This window comes from Heterocephalus glaber, unplaced genomic scaffold (genome assembly GCF_053883595.1).
Source record: "Heterocephalus glaber isolate CG9 unplaced genomic scaffold, H.glaber_assembly_v1.0 deba00001442, whole genome shotgun sequence".
In the NCBI taxonomy this organism is placed as follows: Eukaryota; Metazoa; Chordata; class Mammalia; order Rodentia; family Bathyergidae; genus Heterocephalus; species Heterocephalus glaber.
This window is the reverse complement of record NW_028258296.1, coordinates 21145354-21167423: the sequence shown is the minus strand read 5'-3', so window position 1 is coordinate 21167423 and position 22070 is coordinate 21145354. Positions and strand designations below refer to the sequence as shown.

At 34.3% G+C, this 22070-nt stretch overlaps 1 protein-coding gene across 4 annotated transcripts in view; it reads left to right on the top strand.

Moving 5' to 3' along the window:
* Positions 1 to 22070, top strand: part of Col24a1 (collagen type XXIV alpha 1 chain) — a 313236-nt gene that overhangs the window by 234075 nt on the left and 57091 nt on the right. For all 4 annotated transcript variants that reach the window (XM_021255434.2, XM_004841343.4, XM_021255435.2 and 1 more), the window contains exons 45-48: positions 2162 to 2215; positions 2326 to 2379; positions 8449 to 8502; positions 9659 to 9766. In XM_021255434.2, coding sequence (XP_021111093.1) covers positions 2162 to 2215; positions 2326 to 2379; positions 8449 to 8502; positions 9659 to 9766 — 270 coding nt within the window. The remainder of the gene's footprint in view (positions 1 to 2161; positions 2216 to 2325; positions 2380 to 8448; positions 8503 to 9658; positions 9767 to 22070) is intronic.

The following is a 22070-nucleotide window of genomic DNA, read 5'->3' as shown; positions in this document are numbered from 1 at the left end:
AAAATCTACCATTTCCCATAACCTCTTTTAAGTGATTTTATAATAACATTTACTATAGCACATTTAATTTTAACCACTATATAAGAATGGTCATTGCCAATTTTTATTTGGATAAATTTGAATAATTGTAGTGAAATTCCTATGGAGCCAGTTTGCCCTTCATGAAATTTGTGTTTAGACTTCACAAAGCCAAATGAGATATTGGTTATTCTACCATCATTCTGAAAACTCCTCTGTACATACAAGGATGATGGCCACAGATCATTCTGAGTTTTGTGATTAGCTCATATGCTCACTCTTACTGCATTTTGTAACTCAAGCTTTTCACCAGCTACTCATTTCCAGAAACATTTTTGATAAATGACCCACAAGGATTTGAATTTACTTGAACCATACCACCTTTTGATATTTCTGATGCTGGTTTTTTTGCTGACTGTGCTTCTCTTTTGCTACTAAACAAAACAGGATCCTATAGTAGTACTTTTCTATTTAGGTGGCCATGTGGTATATAAAAATCTTCCCAAACAAGCTTTTCTCTCATGCCACTGTACATTTCCTTAAACAGAATTCATTTTCTTTAGCAGGAAGTTGAAACTTGAAACTATAATTGCCTCATAGATCCAAACAAAGAAGGCTTCCATTGACCTTTCTGTGAGAATAGTTAGCCTATACATGCAATCCCTTCTTCTCCTAGCTCTGAAAAAGATGATCTTGCTAACTGTCTATTCTATAACATTCTTTCTGTAACACAGAGAAAGTAGCAAGAAAGGAATCTTAGTGAAGAGGACAGTATGAAAAAGGATAAACGAGATTTCATGTGGAATTCTTCACCACAAATTTCACCTAACATGCCTCTGGGTTATTGCTAATTTCTGTTTACACACTTGAAAATGGAAATGTGGTAGCTCAGCATTCCTCATTAGGAAAACTATATGATAGATTGCTGAATGTCAGAGACATTTGATATTTCTCGATATTATATACAGTAACTACTGTCAATATTAAATGGAATGGAGACCAAAGTACACTTCTATAGGAGCAATATATTGAAAAAGAAACTTGTTCTTATAGTCTTTATTCCTTTGGACTTCCACTTCCACAGTTTCAGCTAACCATAGATCAAAAATATTCTCTTTTTTTTGGTACCGGGGATCAAACTTGGGACTTTTTGCTTGCGAGGCAGGCGGCAGAACCACTGAGCTAAATCCCCCCTGGCCTAATCAAAAATATTCTTAAAAGAATTACACCAGTACTGAATATGTACAGACTTTTTTCCTTGTCCTTAGTCCCTAAATAATACAGTATAGCAATTATTTGCACAGCTTTCATATTATATGTAAATTACAAGTAACCTACAGATGATTTAAAGTTGTTTGGAGGATGTGCATAGGTTATATGTAAATACTACATTTTACATAAGGCACTCCAGCATCCTTGGATGTTGGGTCCTGGAACCAATCACCCACGAATATTAAGAAATGACTATATCACTTTCCTGATGTTATTATAACAAACTACCATAAAATGAGTGGCTTAAGGCAACAAAAATCTTTTCTTTCCATTCTAAAGACCTGGAAATGGAAGTTAAAATGTGAGTAGGACCACTCTCCCTTTAGAGGGTTTGGGAAGACTCCTTTCTTGCCTCTTTTAGCTTCTGGTGTCTGTCAGCATTACTGTGGCTCTGTCACTCCGGTCTCTGCCTCTAGCTTCACCTGGCCCTCTCCTGTTAAATCCTCCTCCCTCTGTGTATCTATTAAAAGGACACTTGTTAGTGGATTTAGGGCCCACATGTATACTCTAGGACAATCATTTCTTGAGATCCTTAATTTGATGACATCTATAAAGACTCTTTTTCCAAATAAAGTCACATTCACAGGTTCTGAGGATGAATGCATACACATCTCTTAGGAAGCTACCATTCAGCCTACTATTTTGATTCTCATAAGAAACAAAAACAAAACTGTATACTTGCCTATCATAATATTTCATATTCATCATAATATCTAATGGCTATTATGTTCTACCTTATTTCTAAGTAGAATCATAATATCTATGATATTTAAATTGAGTTTTGCAACACTTTGTTACAAATTTAAGTGATAGTACGGTATTCTCTAAATTACATGTCTTTATTTATTGTTATAATCTTTTCTACTCCTAGGGTCATGTGGGTGTACCAGGACTAAGAGGTGCCACTGGACAGCAAGGGCCCCCAGTAAGTTTTCGAAGCATGATCTATCATTCTAATGTTTTAAAATGTTAACATTAATATGACTTATTTTGTCTCTGCTTTACATGTGACTTCTGTTTTGGCTCCTATTAAAGGGAGAACCAGGTGATCAAGGTGAACAAGGACTAAAGGGAGAGAAAGGATCTGAAGTAAGTTGAAATTGTTTAAAACAATGTGGAACTAATTGTTGGATTAAGAAAACAGAAGCACAAGAGAATCACTATTTATGGTAATTTAAATAATCATTCATCACTTTGGAACAGGATCACTGTCAGCCTCATTGATTCATATGTTTGTCCAGATATCATTTTATCAGCAGCCTTCTCTGGCTTTGTGAAAATTCCATAAGGTTGTCCAAAATTAGTAGTCTCTTCTTTTGGTTTCAAACAGAAATACCATCATTGTAGAGTAGAAAATACCAGTCAAAACTATTTTGTTGTTGTACAGTGTAATAAAGAAAGAAATATTCATTGATACTTGCTAAAGTTTGGTAAAAAAGGCTTTATTCAGAACTATCACAGCAGATACAATGGGATTTTGCAACGGGGGAGAGACAGTGGGCTGAGCTCTGAATATAGCATCTACAAGTGGGAAGTTGTAGCCAAGGAGCAGAGTGGGGGTCGTGAATGGAAAATTACTACGGGGAAACTAAAGGGTAAGGGAGATTCTGACTAAACTGGCCTAATAGGATTTTTCATGAAAACAAGCCAGGGTGATCAGACAGCATCTAGGGCAGTAGTGGTGAACCTCTGGCACACATGCCACAGCGGGCTCTGTGTACCATTGAAAGCTCTAAAAGGTTCACCATCACTGACCTAGGGGATAGTGGAGAATGAGAAACCTGATTATGTATCCAGGGTGATGAATGCTGAAGTATAGCCCAAGGGCATATTAAAAAGCCCCTTAAAGTTTCAAATAGGACCAACTGCTACAAGAATAACCATTGACTATGTATTATATTCATTAAAGATACTTTCAGTGCCCAGATGGATTCTGTCCAATTGCTATCAACTTCTTTTTGTAAAATTTTAAATTTATTCTTTGGATTTTGAAATGGCCCCTTAAAATTATCTGTATAACCTTCTAGTATTTCAGAAGAAAATTAAATCCCAGAGAGATCATGAGTTATCTAAAATCACAGAACTAATTACCAACAGAACCAACATTAGAAACTTTGTTTCCTGATTCCCATTATTATATAGAAGCTATTCCTTAGAAATATTTTATAAATTAAGTAAAATATAATTACTTTTACCTAAACAACTAATGTATTCATTGAACATGTGACTGTGGGCAGCTATAAAGAAAAAGTGACAGCAAGTCATAGCCACTATATTTTTAAAGACTTTCATAATGCAAATGTAAGTGAACTACCTGTCCTACAATGACATCCAAACACTAAGGCTCAAGTCAAAACCTTATCTTCCTCCAAAAACAAAATTTCAGATTTTTGGGAATTGCTGTTTCTTGGTTAAAAAAGGAAAGAAAAAAGAGGGAAATCAAATCTTGTGTACCTCTCTAAATCTGTTCACTTTATAAAACTGCTCTCTCAAGGTGAGATAGAACTAGGAAAGTATGTATCCTTAAGCCTCATTTAAACAAAAACTTGAAAATCACAAACAAAAATAAAAGTTTGGACTAACATGCACATTTTTTAAATGCCACTTATCAAAAGTATTTGATTGCCTTCTCTTGTATGAACTAATACAGTCCTGATGAATGCAAGCTTTTTTAAAATGGATTTTATTTCAAATGAGCCACTCTATATTTTTTAGTTTTAGGCAAAAAGAAAGCATAATTTTACATGCACTCTAAACATTACATATAAAATTCATTTGCCTTTCCTATTATGAGAACAGAAAGCCTGTTCATTGATTTATGAGGTACTTATGTTTAAATAAAATAATATGAGTAAGATTGAAAGTAGCACAGAATACTTTTACTTTTTTATATTTGAATTTGGAGGATTGGTTGAAGAGTGACTTTTTTTTCCTGCTTAAGGTACCAATTCAATTAATCATCTACTAACACCTTATATGACAACGTATTTTCTTTACCTTTGGCCCAATCTGTAATTTCCTAGTGAAATACCCCCTCTGTGTAAGTTAGTGTTTATTAATGGTTACCTCTTAGTTTAGTTATAAAACTATCCAGTAATTAAAACTTTGTGATTTTTTTTTTATAATACATAAAATTTTTTAAAAGCACAGTTGGTTACTTCAGAATACTATGACAAAGTACTATAGACAAGGTGGCATACAAACTACAGAAATATATTTCTCACAGTTCAAGAGTCTGAAAGTCCAAGATCACAGTTCCAGCCCAGTCAGATTCTGGTAAAGAGTCCTCTTTCATACTGCATACTACCAACTTTTCATCGTGCCTCACATTTTGCAAAGATAGCTAAAGAGCTTTGTGGAGTCCCATTTATAACATTCATCAAATTCTTGAGAGCTCCACCTGAACATCTCACCACACAAAGTGTAACCTCTTAACACTTTTAGGCATTAGTATTAAGGGTAGGATTTCAATGTGTGAATTTTGGGAGCACATAGACATTTAGTCCTTAACAGTAACAGTGATCTACACTTTAGTGAGATGGATAGACAGACAGACAGACAGATAATTTTTTTTCCATTGTAAGACTGTCATTTTTCTAGCAGTCCTCCTTGCTCATAGTTATGTAACAGTAATTATAAGGAATTCTTTCCTGAACTGAACATGTAAGAACATCAGAGACCATAGTCTTATTATTAGTTTAACACTGTTAGTGTTCAATAGATAGATGTTACCATAATTACCCTACTCACGTTACTAAAATATACCTTAAAATACTTCTCATATTCATAATTTTTCTTTAGTGGTGTTCTATTATGAGTTGCTCCCTAATGCCTCATCCAAGTCTACGTAACATTCTCATTTTCAGGAAAACTAGATGGGTCCACAGATGAAGATTTCAGGGCACAATATTTAACTCTTCTGAAATAATCCTCAACATAAGGACCACCTCAATGTTTAATTGACTTGTTATAATATGTGAATCTTTTTTATTTTGTCATTTGAATATTTAGAATAAGACACATAGATGTGTCATATACTAAACACATAATTTTGTATTCTTTATATTGGAACTTAACATCTGTCTTCAGTGTCCATCTTGCCTGGGGTAGAAACCTAACAGGTGGAAATCTAATCAGTTGACACCCTTTAACTCCATCTACTCAAATATGCTATATTTGATTGAGAATTTTCCCCATTTACTTTCTTCACAAGTTTGCAGTAACATTCAGGGTTGCAATAGTGGGGACAAAGAATGAGAGATGACTTTAGTCTTCAGTCAACATCCATTCACACTAACATCCACTGAAATGTACATCATCTCTTTTGGCCCTTAATAACCATCATCCCATTATGTTGGCATCTATCTTGGCCTTCTTGGCAGAAGTTCTTTGGCCAATGCTTATATTCACAGTTATTTTCTCATCTCAGTTTAGAGCAAGGCCTCCTCAGATAGGGCTCTCAGGCCCGTATTCTTCTATACTTGGCAACATGGAAATAACATTTTGTGCTCCTCACATTATGTTGGGTACTTGGGGAACTCAGAGAGATATTCCACTGTCCTAGACACATCATGCAGAAATTTCTGCTCTATTGCTGACACTCAGTACACTTTATGTGGACTTCTCAATGAAGACATTAGTTATTCTAGGCATTTTCTTGTGTCCAGATCTCCAAACTTATATGATAGTATTATTGTTTCAACCCACCCTGTGGTTTGGGGGCAAGGTGTAGAACAAAGGACTCTTTGCAGGATTCTTTCAGAACCTAAGCCTTTCTTCTCTTCTTCTTCTCTTCTTCCTTAACTTGAATATTTTTATATCCCCCTACAGAGAAAGAACCCTTGTTACATTATTGTAATTCGAGTCTGTTCTTTATGGCATGTGTTTTATGATTTCTGTCCTTTATAACCTTATTCTTATTTACACAGAAAAATAGATTTTTAATATTTAGAGTCAGGTTTTTGTATTTTAAAAGGATGATTTTGAAACTGAAGATATATTTTTCTGAAATTATTAATCCCACCATGAGTTTCATTGGACCGTTTTGAAATTCCTGAGCCAAGGAAAAGTCTGTTTTGAAAATCAAGAGTCTAGGGTAGATCTATCTGTTTGCATAAAAAGAAATACTGTGAACACTCTGGTTAACATATTTGAGGGTTATCGGCATTAGTATTATTCAAGATGACTGAATTTAGAACTGTTTTTCAATATTCAGTCTTTATTTGGTTATTTTATTTCTTTCTAAAAACATTTTACTATAAGTATCATATGTTTCAGAAATTATATATACCTCAGTTAAACCCAGGTCACCAACTATCCCATTGTGTGGTATGCTTAGCCTTAGACTTTGCATTAGTGACTTTTAGGGCAAATTTTTTAAAAATAGTTTTCAAAGATTGAATAGAATACTTGATTCATCTATCTCCCCATTATCAATTTCTTTAAAAGTAGAATTTGTAACTCTTGTAGAACATGCTTTTTTCCCTATGATTACATATACTATATCTTCTAAAAAGCTTAAACTCATTTTCAGAAGGTGTAACATCTAAAATCATTCCTTTAAATGTTGTTAAGTTTTGAGCAGTTTGTCTTTATACTTATGACAGAATTACTATGTTTAAGAGTACTTTTGATGATTTCTGAGAAATGTGTGCAGTAATGACAATATTTTTTTTTATTTGTGTACCAGGTCACTCTTTTCCATATTTTTCTTCTTAAAAAAACTTTTAAGATATCATCAGAACAATGGCATGATTTGTAAGGGCAAAGTTTCTAACTATCCTGGCAGACCAGTTACTGCTAAATCAATTATGACTTAAAACATCACACACATGAAAAAACAAATACTTCCTTGGGAAATAAATATCTCTTCCTTGATTTGCAAATATGCTTTTGCGCTTCCAGAGAAGCACATCTTAGGCCCTTACTATATATTAAGAACTTTGTAAGCAGGAACTCTGCCTTCAGATTCCTAACACATACCAGAATACATGATATTCAATAAATATCTACTGAAATTAGCTACTTTCAAAAGGAGACAAAGTCCATCTCACTTCAGAAAGAATGGCCATTATCAAAAAACCAACCAAAAACAAATGCTGGCATGACTGTGGGGGAAAGTGGAACACTTCTCCACTATTGGTGAGAGTGTAGATTATGGAAATCAGTGTGAAGATTCCTGAAAAAACTAAAACCAGTGGTTCCATTTGACCCAGCTATTCTCCTTGGTATCTTCCTGAAAGAATTAAAAGCATCATACCACAGTATTATATGCACACCCATGTTTGTAACAGCACAGTTTATAATAGCTAAATCTTGTAAACAGCCCAAATGCCCATCAATAGATGAATGGATAAAAAAGATGTGAGGTTTTTTTTTTTAATACAATAGAGTACTACTCTGCCATAAAGAAGAATAGACTTGAGCCATTTCTAGGTAAATGAATACAACTTGAGACAATACTCTGAAGTGAAATAAATCAGACACTCATGTTTAAATCTTGCATTTTTTCTATGGTGTAAGAAACTAAAAGGGTAAATAAGGACCGAAATGTATAATAGATACTGGGAAATAGGAAGAAAATCGTTCAAGTGAGAAGGAGAACATGGGAGGGGGGAGAGGAAAAGGAAGGAAGGGAAAGGAAAAAAATAGAAGGAAAAATAGAAATAAAGCTTTTGTAAATAAAGAGAGGAAGAGGGGTTGAAGGGAAGGGAAGGGATTGGGGAAAAAAGAAGAATCAAGGTATATTATGTACGGGTACAAATTCCCTATGATGAATGTGATCATGATGAATATCTAAAATGCACCAATAAAATTAGTTTTAAAATAATAAATTATATAAGATCCCTTTAAAAATAAAAAAATATTTTTAAAAGAAGACAAAGACCCTGCCTAGAATTGGTCACATTTATTAAATAAGTAGTTCCCTTTTAGAACTATGATTTAAGGTTTTAAATCATAGAATTTGGAACTAGAAAAAAGTTCCTAAGAGATCTGATCACAATCTCTCATTTTCAGGTGGAGGCATTATGACTCCGAGGGAAGTTAAATGACGATCTCAGTGATACAGGACTAGTTAGTGGCAGGATTTACTGTAGCAGCCAGTTCACAGCATTCTGTTCTGTTACTGCCAATTGACAAGTGTGCTTCCCATTTTAGGGCCCTAAGGGGAAAAAAGGAGCTTCTGGTCTTTCTGGAAAGCCTGGCATTCCGGTAAGTAAAAGGCCTCTTTCATCTTTCCTGTTTTTCTAAATAGAATTGACAACTTCACCAAGTAGAAAAGTTTAGAGCCAACTTTGTCATGCTGGATAAATCATATTGTCTTGGGGCAAAAAATTTAAACCCATGCTGGAACACAGCGGGAACAAAATATGACCACTAACTCAAAACCAAACTTGTGGTTTAAATATGTCCTTTCAACTAAAAGATACTATTTTCCTCTGTTACGGAGCCCTCTCTGTGGACAATGCTTTTCTCTCATGGCGAACCCGTGGAAAACAGGGAACTTGAAATCATGACTAAATGATTGTTACAAAGATCTTTAAGCATGATTTAAAAAACATGAGCTGAATTTTAATTGGAGGACTCAGCTTCTCCTCCTAGCAAATAGAATAGAAAGTCTTTGAACATTCATTTTTTTAAAAAATTCTTATCACAAAACAAAGATTAATTTTACCTGAACCTCAATTTCCTCCTCTAGTCAGGCAGTTATGTATTGACCGGCTTATTACCAAAGACTTCTGGTGTCTCTCAACCAATCCCTATATACCTGCTTTCCTTAAACTTTGTTGGTTTTAAAAAGAAAACTAGAGAAAATAAAGATAAATTGTGAGCATATTTAGATTAGAGATCCCTACAGACAGAACCCAGTTGCCCAAAGGCAGAAACAAAATATTCAAACCTTTCTTCAGGCATGATTCAAAGCCAACAAAAAGAACCATGCTTCGTTTTTTCGGGAAAATAATACAATACAAAATTTTGTGGATGGTAAATGATTGTCATCTGCAGGTAAAAGCATGGTAAACTGACCAGTACACTGATCAGTGAAACTGATCTTTCCTTGATGCCTGGATAAAGCACAGGTTGGCAAGATGAGAAATACCATAAAATTACACTAAGGATCAAATGGTTACACTAAGGCTTAATCACAGTAGATTGCTGATAATCTTGGATTTTTAAGGGAACTTTTAAAGACTGCTATCTATTTCACCCAAATAAATTATCAAGGAATAGTAGGAAATGAAGAAAAAATTGGCCTGGGGCAGGGTACAGAAGTGTAAATTTACCTCTCCAAAAAATATAAAGGTATTTCTCACTTAAATATCTGTTCAGCATCTCTGTATAATTCAAGTAATTTTCAATTATTAAGGGACTTCTAGGCCTTTCTGGGCCAAAAGGCAACCAAGGATACCATGGAGCCGATGGCATTTCAGGAAATCCTGGAAACGTTGGGCTACCGGGAAAACAGGGACTTCCTGTGAGTAGTGTGAATATCTCTTTGTTCTTTATTTCTTATGCATCAGTGTCTCCTTGCTAGATCATAGATATTTTGCCTCTCTTAGCTTGGCATTGGCCCAAATTAAGCCAATCTTTTCTTTAATAGTTATTTAAGAATTATATTAACATTTCCAGGGATGTCAATGGTCATATTCTCTTGGACATTTATATCTAATACCTCATAGTATTAATACTTTATAGCATATAAAAACTTTTTTGAAAGAACTGAAAACAAAATTTTAGGGGCTATATAACCTGACTGTACTCTGAGTTCATCAAGTATCTTCAGCCATCTTTGGAGCATTTAGGTCTTGGTAGTTACTCCAGATAGGTTCTGCCAAAAATCATTTTCCCTTTACTTTTATAGCCCAAGTGTTTTTAAGAACTGTGTGAATGTTTTCTCTGTGTTCATCTAGGGATGATACAATGATATAGATACACTCTATTTTTATACAGATTTCTACCTGTTTATTTGATCAGAAATTTAAATTTATTCACCTTCACATAGCCATTTTTCCTCTTTTCTTCCCTAACAGCAACCTAATCCAGATATTTTTGTTATCCAAAATTAAATACATACTTTTAAAAACTCAGTAAAATTTACCCTTTCATATTTCTACTATATGAGTATGTTTATCTATTGATATATTTTTATTTTCTTAAATAATAAATCAATCCTAGTTGTTTATTCAAAGTTAGCATGGTTGTGTAACTAAACTCAAACCCACATTAATATTCTTTTTTTCACTGTGATGGGTTATCTCCTCTCTTTAAAAACAACAAATACAAAACTATGAAACTATGATGCAATCAATTTAGTTATTTCACAAATAAAAGATGTGGTCAGATTCTACCTGAAAAGATTAATATTTTTATGGAATTTTAACATAGTTTCTATTGTTTTTGGAAGAAGTATGTAAGTGCATCAGATTAATGCTTAGACAATTTTGATTGCTAAACTGAAGTTTTTAATTAAAATAAGTATTTTATAAACTTCTGCCACTAGTATCTGTGTGGTTAAAGAGGACTTTATTTGGGCCTTCATTTTCTTGGCCCTCTCCAGGATACTTTATGATAGTCTTGAAATGAAACTGTGAATTTTTTTAAAAACTGAAACAATAAAACTTATTGACTTGATCTGGCTTCTGTGTATTTGTGGATTTAATTTTACTTGGAAATGTTAAAGTGAATCTTTTCCTATTTCTTTCAATAAGATTTTAAAGGTTCAAACAAGGAAAACCACATTTGAAAATCTGTCATATTTCTTGCTGCTGCACACAAGTTTAATCAAGAATATGGTATATACATGGATGTGTAAGGTAGCTTATAAGACTAAAAAGTGGATTATAAATACTAATAATAGCATATAGATTTATTATAAATTTTAAATATTTATTAATTATGTAATTTGAAATAATTTGTTATCTGGATAAAATTCAGATATTCATTCCAGAAATGGATAATAAAAATAAGTAACTACAATGTATTTAATCAAAATTTTCATATTTTCACACATTCATTATATGAGATACAATAACATCAGTGACACATTAAAGTCATTATTTTTCACATCAAGTCATCTAATGGTTCACTGTGACAAACAACCTTCTGGCAATGTTCACATTATATAGGTACATTAACCCTTTCTCTTCTGATAAATAACTCTTCATACAGTCTACCAATCATTAACCCCAGAAGAAGTTTGGATAGAAACAACAAATCCATATATAAAATATGGGTTTACCCTGTGAGGACAACTGCAGATACTCCAACTATTCCCAACAAGGAACACTGCCGTGCTGAGAGCTCACTGATTGCCTCTGCTTTTGGCAGGTGGTCAGCAGGTTGGTAGCCAAATGAGCCTTGGTGAGGAAAGTCCACATGGTTTCCTGCCTGCGTACACTGAACAACCACAATGAGTAATACGGAAAAATGTTGACTGACATCTACTAAATGATCCATTTCATTACCTGTTTATTAGGAGCCTCCTCTATAAAACAGGCTCTCAATGTTTACATAAATATATTTATCTTTATATTGATTCCATTTTGAGAGGTTTCTCTAAACCCATCTTCTGCAGACCTGCTATCACTAGCCTTTCATCATTTCCAGTCCTTGACCAGCTGGCCAACCTTTAACTGCTTACTCAGTCAGTGTAGATCCATATCTCAAGTCACCTCTCCTTTCAGTTATGTATTTTAACTCAAGTTCTACCCATTGGGAAAGGTTCACTTTACTAGTATCTTTCAGGCTCTTAAGTCAGCAGCTCTCTACTTCTAATATTGACAATCAGTGAAGATTCATCCAAAATCAGATCTGTGCTTTTCTTCCTTCATTAACTGGTAAAGGGGATTCTTTAGGAAGGCTGAAGGAGCAATGTGAAAATAAGAGAAACAAGTATCATGAAAATCACAATTGCCACCTTACACATTTTGTCTGTGCTTTCTGGACCTGCTAAAACCCAATCTCAATATGCACCACTTTTATTTAAGAGTAGCATTCTGGGCTGCATATCCAATTTTATGATTCAGTGGACTAGATGTCACTTAGTACATAATGGGCAGCTCAGAACATAAAGCCATTTGATGTCCAAGGATCATTCATTCAGTTGTTTTCCAACTGGGCAATTGCATTTGACTGAAAAGGCATAGCCTGTCTCCAAAATTTTATGTCTGTAAGCTGTGGTTTTCTTTTAGGGAATTACCAAAGGACTCATACAGCATCTCCAATATCAGAACCCTCTGATATTATTAAATCAGTTCATTCATAAGTTCAGTGTGGCTCAAATAGCATCCTGAATCTGTGGCAGAGACTTTCCTTATTTCAGTCCCCACTCAAAACTAGTATCATGGAAAAGGACTTGAATAGACATTTCTCCAAATGACCAAATAATCCCATGGAAAGATGCACAGCATCACTACCACTAGATGAATAAAAATCAGAACTACGGTGATTAGCAATTCACACACATTAGGATGCTATTGCCAAAAACAAAACAGCAAATCAGAAATGTAAGCAAGAATGAGGAGAAATTAGAATGCTAGTGCATTGCTATTAGAGATGTAAAATGGTGCACTACTGTGAAAACCAGTTTGGTGGCTTCTTTAAAATATTAAACATAGAATTATCATACGATTCAACATTTTCATTTTTGGTTATATATCTAAAAACATTCATATCAGGATCCTGAAGATATTTTTTCTGAAGATATTTTTAAACAAATTTCATTGTGTATGTTTAAGATGATACACATGATCATATGGGATAAATATAGATAGTAAAAAGTTTACTGTAGGAATGGAGATGTAACTTAGTTGTAGAGCTAGCAAAAGGCCTTGAGTTCAATCCCCAGCATCACAAAAAGTTGCTATGTTGAAGTAAATTCCATATCCATCATAAAAATATTTTATACCAACACTCATAACAGCATTATTTGTAACAGGCAAAAGGTGGAAACAACCCAAAATGTCCATCATCGGTTGAAGGGAAGGAAATGTGGTATAAACATACAATAGAATATTATTCAGACTTACAGTTTTCACACATGCTACAAAAGGGATAAACATTGAAGACATTATGCTAAGTGAAATAAGCCAGACACAAAGGCCAAATATATGATGCCACTTACATGAGGTACCTAGAGCAAGTTCATAGAAGTAAGAAAGTAAAAATGAGTTTTCAGGAAACAAAGGGAGTTATTGATTAATAGGCACAGAATTTCAGTTTGGAAAGATAAATAGTTCTGGAGATAGAAAATGATGATGGGTGTACAACAATATGCCTCTGAACTGGATAACAGTGATTAATATAAACTACACCACCGAAATATACACCAAAAGATGACTAAAATAGTAAATTTTATGTTGCATATATTTTAGCACAATTTAAAAAAACAACAGACTACATAATAAATGATTATAGCAGCACACCAAAATATGGAATAAGTTTACTTCCCTGGAAGCAACCTGTATACCCATCAACAGATGACTGGATAAACAAAATGTAGTATTTATATATAAGGAATGCTACTCAGCTATAAAAAATTACTTATTTGAGACATTTGTAGGAAAATGAATGTACCTGGAAAACATAATGTTGAGTGAAATAAACCAGACACACAAGCTTAAATACTGCATGATATCTCTCATTTGAGTGAGGCAAAGTACAAAGAAAATTGTAAAGGATAGAAAGGGGAAAGGGAACAGATTTCTTTCTATAGGGAAGTGGTCCAAGGGAACAGGAGTGAGGGGTGAAGTAGGGAAAGGGAAATGAGAGGAATAAAGATATGCCATGTATACGAACCTAATAACCCCAATTAATGTAAACACTATATGCCATAACATGAGCTAAGACAAATAATATTAACAAGTATGAAAAAGAGGATGGGAAATCCAAGGAGGAGGGGGGAGGGAAAAGGAAAGGGATTTTTTAAAAAACCAAGCTGTAATATGTATACGTAACCACTCCCCAGGATGGTTGTAAACTGCATGAATTGTAAACATGTACTAATAAATTCTTTTAATTTTTAAAGAATTATTAGGTAGTTATAGACCTTCATTTCTCCATACTTATTTAGAATTCCTTTTGTTGAATTCTTCTAAAAGTAAATTAAGCAAAAAAAAAAAACAACTTGAATTGTCATTGGGTTTGCCTTGAATGTATACATTTTTTTGGAGAAATTCATATCTTCTTATATAGTTATCTAATATAAGGGTGTGAAATATCTCTTTATTCCTGTCACCTTCCATGGTCTTATGATAGAATTTCTTCATGACAGTAATGGTAAAACTTCATACTAAAGTGCTTAGTATGTACAGAGACTATTGTAAATATTCTAATGTATTAACTCATTTAATCTGTACAATTTTATGAGATAGTTAGAATTCTCATTCTATAGATAAGAAAATAGACACTGAGAGAGTAATTTCCAATCACATATCTACAAAAACAATCTAATTCCATATTCTTTGTTCTTTTCAATCTGCAGTATTGCTCCTCAATAAAGCCCATATGTATTTTTATTCTTGTTGTTTTCTAGGTATTTTTGTTTAAATATGAGTTATGATTTGGATAACCTAATATAGCTGAATTTTTTATTTTTAATAATTTGCTGTTGTGATTCTATTGGGTTTTTAAGTAGACAATATCATATTTAAATCTGGAAAATTTATCTTTTCCTTATATTCATTTTTTTCTTTCCATATAAGTTCTAAGGGACTTTCAATACTACCTTTAAAAATATTAGCAATTAATAGAAATTCTTCTGCTCTAGATTCTAGGGAGAATGCATCTAAAATTTGTCCATTAACATATTTCCCCTGTCCTACACTATCTTTTAGGGTTTGGAGCTTGGGCTTTGGTTTTTGTTGTTGTTTTGTTTATTTGTTTTGGTTTATTTTCTTCCCCTTTCTGAATTCCATCAGATGGCTCAATTTTCTTCTGATGATTTAAAAGTCACCTATTTTTTGTTGTCCCTGTAGCAGTTGCATCAAATTTAAGAATCAAATGTATATTTATTTAAATCTTTTTATTTAACATATCACTAACTATATTTTCCTTATAACAAAACAAGTATTGATGTGTACCCTCAGTAGCCCCCTCCTTTTAATAAACCTCTCCTCTCCATCATTTTCTCACACTGCCTATAATTTTCAGTTAATTTTTATAAATTTACTTTCTCTTTTCATTCCTTCCATGTCTAACATTTTTTTGAGTAGTAAATTTAGTATTTGATCACCATTATTTTGCATTTATTAGTACATCTTTGTAGTACATGGTTGCATTCACTGTAGGTAATTGGTACATGTACACATTTCAATTTCCTTCTTTTTCCCCCTTTGTTCATCCCCCTTTTATTTTTCCAGCATCATATTCATTTATTTATAAGATCTTATAAAGTAAATTGTCATACATACAGATTGAAAACCAGACTTATAAGCCAGAGAACATATAAAAGCTGTAAAAACAATTGTACTAGGTCAAGGTACACTTTTAGATACATTGTCTATGGTGGATTACAGTATTTTTTTTCTTTCTCTTTTTTCCTATTATATCTTTTATTTCTTTTTTTCTTTTCTTTTCTTTTTTTTTTGGGGGGGGGGTACCAGGGATCGAACTCAGGTCCTTGTGCTTGCACAGCAGGCGGCGAAACCACTGACCTAAATCCCCAGCCCTATGTCTTTTATTTCATACTTGATATATATTGAGTTTTTCATATAAGAGAAATTATGCAATATTTAAGATTGTGTGTCTAATTACTTCACTTAACATTATGGTCTCAAGGTGCATCTATTTTCCTACAAATGACTCAAGTTTATCCTTGTTTATGTCAGAGTAGAGTATCCTGAATTAGTTTCTACTGAGTGCTTCCTTCAAAAAGTATTATCAATGTAGGTGTTTGTAGGACAAACCTTCTAAAGCCATATATGCCTACAGATATCTTTATTACCCTTAGCATTTATGACACATCCAACATTATACTGAAGATTCAAGCCAATTCAAGGAGGCTCCACCTAGAGTAATAACAAGAAGTAAAACACATTCAAATCATCATGGAAGAAATAAAACTATCTTTATTTTTGTATAATACAACTATATATGTAAGAAATACAGAATAAATTGAGTTTAGCAAATATGCAGGATGCAAGTCGATATATATATATATAAATAAATAGTGCATCCATGTGTTGCTTGACAAGGATACATCCTGAGAAAAATGCTGTAGGCAATTTCACTGTTGTGCAAATATGATACATAAATCTAATAAAATGAAGGTATGACCACTATACTTTGGTATATGGGGATCATCAGTAGTTTGATTAGTGAAGGACATAAATGATTACCATTTAAGAATGAATGATGAGAACATCAAAATATTCACACCACTCAATGGAGAAATTTAGTTCTGCATGATGAAGTAGAATAAGAACTAGAGAATATACTTAAGGTAGAAAGTTATTTTTATTAAGTGATCATCCATAAGTTATGATGCTTTATTCTATGCTTGCTTACAGTACAAATGTGTTGTTCACTGGATTCCTCTTAAGACTATTTATAGGAGTTTTATGTAAAAAGTCTAGCTTTTAAAGTAAAATTTAAAACATTACGTCCTTAGTTTACACCATTTTTTGTATCTATTCTTACTGATATACTGGATTATACAGAAAAGACCTTTTCTTGAATGATTTCCCAAATATGAAAACACTCCTCTCCCATTCACAATACTTTGTGTAGTCATATAAATTAACAAGGGGCTACAGTACAAACACAGTGCATACAATTAAGCTTTGGAATTTACACTGTGCTCAATGAAATAAAGTTGCTTTCTTAACAATGAAAAAAAAAGTTATTTTTAAGTGAGAGAAACCTGACCATATTTAAATACTTATAAGCAAGACCTAGTATATGGAAAGAAGGAAAAGCCCTAGTGTAAATTAGATAATGAAATGTACATATTTTAGCTCCATTTTCTAAATTACTACACTTTCAATTGGGAGCTTTATTTTTAGAAAATAGATTCTGAGCCACAAGTCCTTTTATAATATGACTAGACAGAAAATTCATTGAGCTTTATGATGACAAAAAAGCTAATATGAATTACAGTAATGTAAATATTGCTTCAGTGTACCTACCATGGCCACAGTTTAACAGCATCTGGTGGTGTCACTAGTAAGCAATTAGCTATCAGATCATAAGTCATGGTCTACTACTTTTTAACATTTTCACAGAATGAGTTAGAAAATTTTTATATGCATACTTAGTGTATTAGGATGTCATCATGTTGAAGTGTTTTGTATCTATAAAAAAATTAACAAGTTTAATATTTGATATAAAATTAGAATTATAATGCTTTATAAAGAATTTGTCCAAGGAAATGTTGTTTTGGCTAACTGATGTTTAGGAAAAGTAATTTCTAAGAGAATGATTTCTTAAACCTACTATGGTAACAGAAAAACTACTTAAGATAAAATAATATTGTCTCCACATACTAGCAAGTTTTTTGGAATATTTTAATGAAGGATAAGGACATCTTTCCATTGGTCTTTTTTTTAATGGCACCATGGTGTTTCTTGGCTTACCCTTAAAGACTGCTGGATTTATCCACTAAGAAAAATATTTATCCTGGGATTTGTAGCATTATGCAACTGCCTTATTTTCCTAAACAATGTTCTTTTTTTCCTCTCTCTCTTTTAAAAATGTGACCAAGGAATTAAAGAATTCCTGGCATATTCACTCTGCTGTTTCAAATGTTTTTTCAAGGTCATGTGACTGTTACTGATGAACAGTACTGGAGAGGCTCAAATTGCCTTTGTGAATTTCCTTCTGTACAAATGAGTGTCTGAGGCCAGTCAACTTAGCACATCTGTAGTAAATGACTCTACCATGTTGTTTTCATTGAGTTGAACTTCTGTACAGACTCAGTACCTCAATCATTTAGGAAAAAAAGGAAAACAACTTTTCCTTGCAAAAATCATAAATCCATTTGTCACCAAAACTAAGACTAACAGTCTTTTTTTTAATCAGTGCAAATAATAAAACTGGCTGTTAGAAAGGAAGAAATGAAATAAAACTAACGACTTGATTTAGAACAAATCAAGGCCTTTTAACATTGACTTTGCTGTCAATAGGTGTTAGGTAAATACAGGCTTACATGTTGTCTAATATGAAATTCTCATCTTAAAGGAACATTGAAAATCTTGAGTTTTCCATATCTGGATTTTGCCTAGTACTGGAAAAGGAGGAAAAAAACCACTTCATTAGCCCACTTGAATCCAAGCATGGAGCAGCCAGGACCACCTTGGAAGCCTCTATGAGGAAAACCAGCAGTCCTGGCACCCATTTGGGCTGTGTGTTTTCTAATCTGCGAGCTAGTTACACTCAGTAAATTTCTATTTCAGAAAGATATGTTTCTTTTTTCACAGTATTTTGGAGCAATATACCTGCATTGACCAAATCTCCATTTAACAAATCCTGCCAACCCATCATTCTTAAAAGATTGATTATCCAATTGTGGCTCATTCTGATTATTATTTACTCCCTCTCTCCTTGCTGCTTGTTAATGGCCCATTTTCTGCTCATTAGGAACTCTTCCAGAGCAATAAAAATCAGTCTATTTGGTTGCTTATTAGCAGCAAAATGAAAGATTGGCAAAAGGATATAACTTTACTAGTTGAATCTAGTAGCTCCCAATCAGATAAAGTCCATATTCTTTATAGAATGGTGTTGTTTCATAATCTATATTTTCAGCCTCAAATGTTACCTTGCTCTTCATGTGTGCTATGCATTTGAGTCATAATAACAGCTAATAATTATTAAATGCCTACTACAATATGTGTCAGGCACTATTCCAGATGAAGATTATATATTGTTAATGCTCACAAAGCCCTTATGAAGTAGACAAAATTATTATCTCCAGTTCATAGAAAAGGAAGCTGAGACTCAGGAAGACTGAATAATTTCCCAAGGTCAAACACACAACATGTGATGGAGCCAGGGTTCAAAACCAGGCAATCTAGTTTCAGAGCCCATTGTCTTAAGCACTATGCTATATATTAAGTATGCATAGTTACTTAGACATTCCTTCCAAATTCTGTTTATTTCCCTCGATTTATTATCTTTATACCTGTAACTTATTCCCTCTGCTTAGCTCTTCCATCCTTATCTATCTCTAGGGCAAAAATTTCTTAATCTTTCAATATTTAATCAAAACTAGACCTCCTTCATAAATTTTTCTGAATAAGAGTTAAGTGTATCTGCTCTGAACTTCTATATACTCAAGGCACTTTCTCCACCAGAGTATGGATAATATAGATACTAATTACTTGTCTTCATATCTACCTTTTCTGAAAATGTTATGGTTAGATTTAAAAAATATACCCCAAGGTCCTCATTTTCTCATATGTGGGGCTTTGGGGAGATGACTGAATCATGGAGTGATATAACCAACTTGCTGTTAGGAGGTGGGATCTGGTTGAAAGAGGCAGGTCACTGGGGACATAACCTGGAAGAATACATCTCCCTTCTTGGCTCCTCACTTTTCTCTCTGCTTCCTGGAAGCCATGATGTGAGCAGATTGACTCTGCTGGGCCCCTCTGCCATGCCATTCTGCCTTGGAGCCAGCTGACCACGGACTGTAACCAGGAACCAAAATAAGTTGCGAGTGTCAGTATTGTGTCTCAGCAATAAGAAACTAAGACAAATTTTGATAACAGAGAGATGGAGTCATTGCCATGACTAACTGTCCATGTGGTTCAAAACCCTTTGGAACTGGCTTGCAGGAGGAGGTTGGAAAGATTTGGAGGTACTGGCTAGTGAAGCCCTAGAATACTGTAAACTGAGCTTGATAGGAGATTCTAGTCAGAGCTTAGAAGAACAAAATGCTAATTAAAATGCAAATAGTAAAGATGAAGCTCAGGAGGTTTCATTTGAGAACAAGAACCTTACTGGTGGTTGGATCCGAGACCATATGTGCTATGCTGTGGCAGAAGATTTCTCTTCATTTTGCTCATGTCCTGAGACTTTGTAGGTGACAGAGATTAAGGCAGCAGACTAATTTATCTGGCAGAGGAAATTTCAAAGCAGCCTGAGGTTGAGACTGTGGCATGGGTACTGCCAGCAGCTTTTAGCTATATCTACCGTGAGAAGCAGGACCAAAAAGCAGAGCTGAATAATTTCAAAAATTTTGCTGGTTGCCAAGGAAAGGAAGAAAGGAATCTCCTGTAATGTAGGAGGCCTGTAAAATTATGACCTCTAAAATTTTTGATCCCAGATACCATGGTTGCTGAAAAGATTAGAATTAAAAAGAAGTCAAGTACTTAGCATTAAAACAAATCTTGCTGATTCCCAGGATGCCGTCACCATTCACAAATTCAGTAGTCCAAAAGTGAAAAACTTTGCTTTCAGAAGAGAGCTCCTGGGTACCCTGCTTAAGAACAACCACCTGGGGAATTGATTCTCTATGATTCTTTTCACAATGATCAACCATCTGTGCACTCAAAGACTTCTATAGCCAAGGTTGAGGGGTGGGGAACTATTGCTGGAGCTGCCTCAGACCTTGGCATCATCCACATGGTCCTGGATTGGCAGGAATGCAGAATCCTAGAATTGTGAGGTCAGAAAGGCTTCCATCCAGATTTCAGAAGGAGGCCTAGGAGGCCAGGCAATGTGTTGCTGAGGGGGCAGTGTGTCAAGCTGTGAGAGTGAAACTAAAAGTGCAGTGAAAACCCTAGGAAATTGGAGAAGCTAGAACATGGAATATATGAGTAAAGCTGCAGACATTAAGGAGAGTTGCTGCAAGAGAGGAGCCATGAGAACTGCAACAGGCATTTCTGTAGGAGTGGGGGCCATCTAAGCCCTTTGAAGATCACATCTTGCCCCAGGTGTTGGACATGAAGTTACAGGATTTAATGTTTGCCCTGTTGGCTTTCGGTCTTGGTTTGGTCCCATTGGTTTCTATCCCCCTATTCCCCCCTTTTGGAAAGGGAATCTTTACCCTGTTCTATTGTATGCTAAAAGTGTAACTTTCTTTTCAATTACTCCAGGGTTTCAGGGCTAAGAGCTTGCCTGGAGTCTCAGAGGAGACTTTAGACTTGGACTTTTCAGCATTGCTGAAACTGTTAAAACTTTGAGGACTCTTTAGAGACAGACTAAGTGGATTTTGAATGAAGAGATATGAATACATCTTTTGGAGGACAGGGTCAGAATATCATGGTTTGAATTAAGAGCCGCCCCCCCCCGCACCTCATGTGCTCATATGCAGGGATTTTGGAAGAGGATTCAACCATGGGACACTATAGTTGACTTGCTATTAGGAGGTGAGGCCAGTCAGGAGAGGCAGGTCACTGAAGGCCTGGAAGGTTGTATCTCCTCCCCTGATGCATCCTCTTTCTCTCTGCTTCCTGACCACCATGATGTAAGCAACTTTCCTCCACTATGCCCTTCCACCACTCCACCCTGGAGCCAGCTGACCATGGACTAAAATCATGAGCCAAAATAAACCTCTCCTCCTTTAAGTTGTACATATTGAGTATTGTGTCCTGGTGCTAAGGAAGTAACTAAGAAACCTATAATTCCATCATTCCTGTACTTTCCTTTAAAACTATTCTTTTTACCCAAGAAATACAAACATTAAACAATCTAAATCAAAACCCAATCTTGGAGACCTGGTTTAATATTTAAATATACTGGCTATTTAACACCTTAAGCATCATCTACTAAATAAGTATAATAGTACCTAATTCATGATTTTTATAAGAATCAAATGAAATATTACATATAAAGTACTT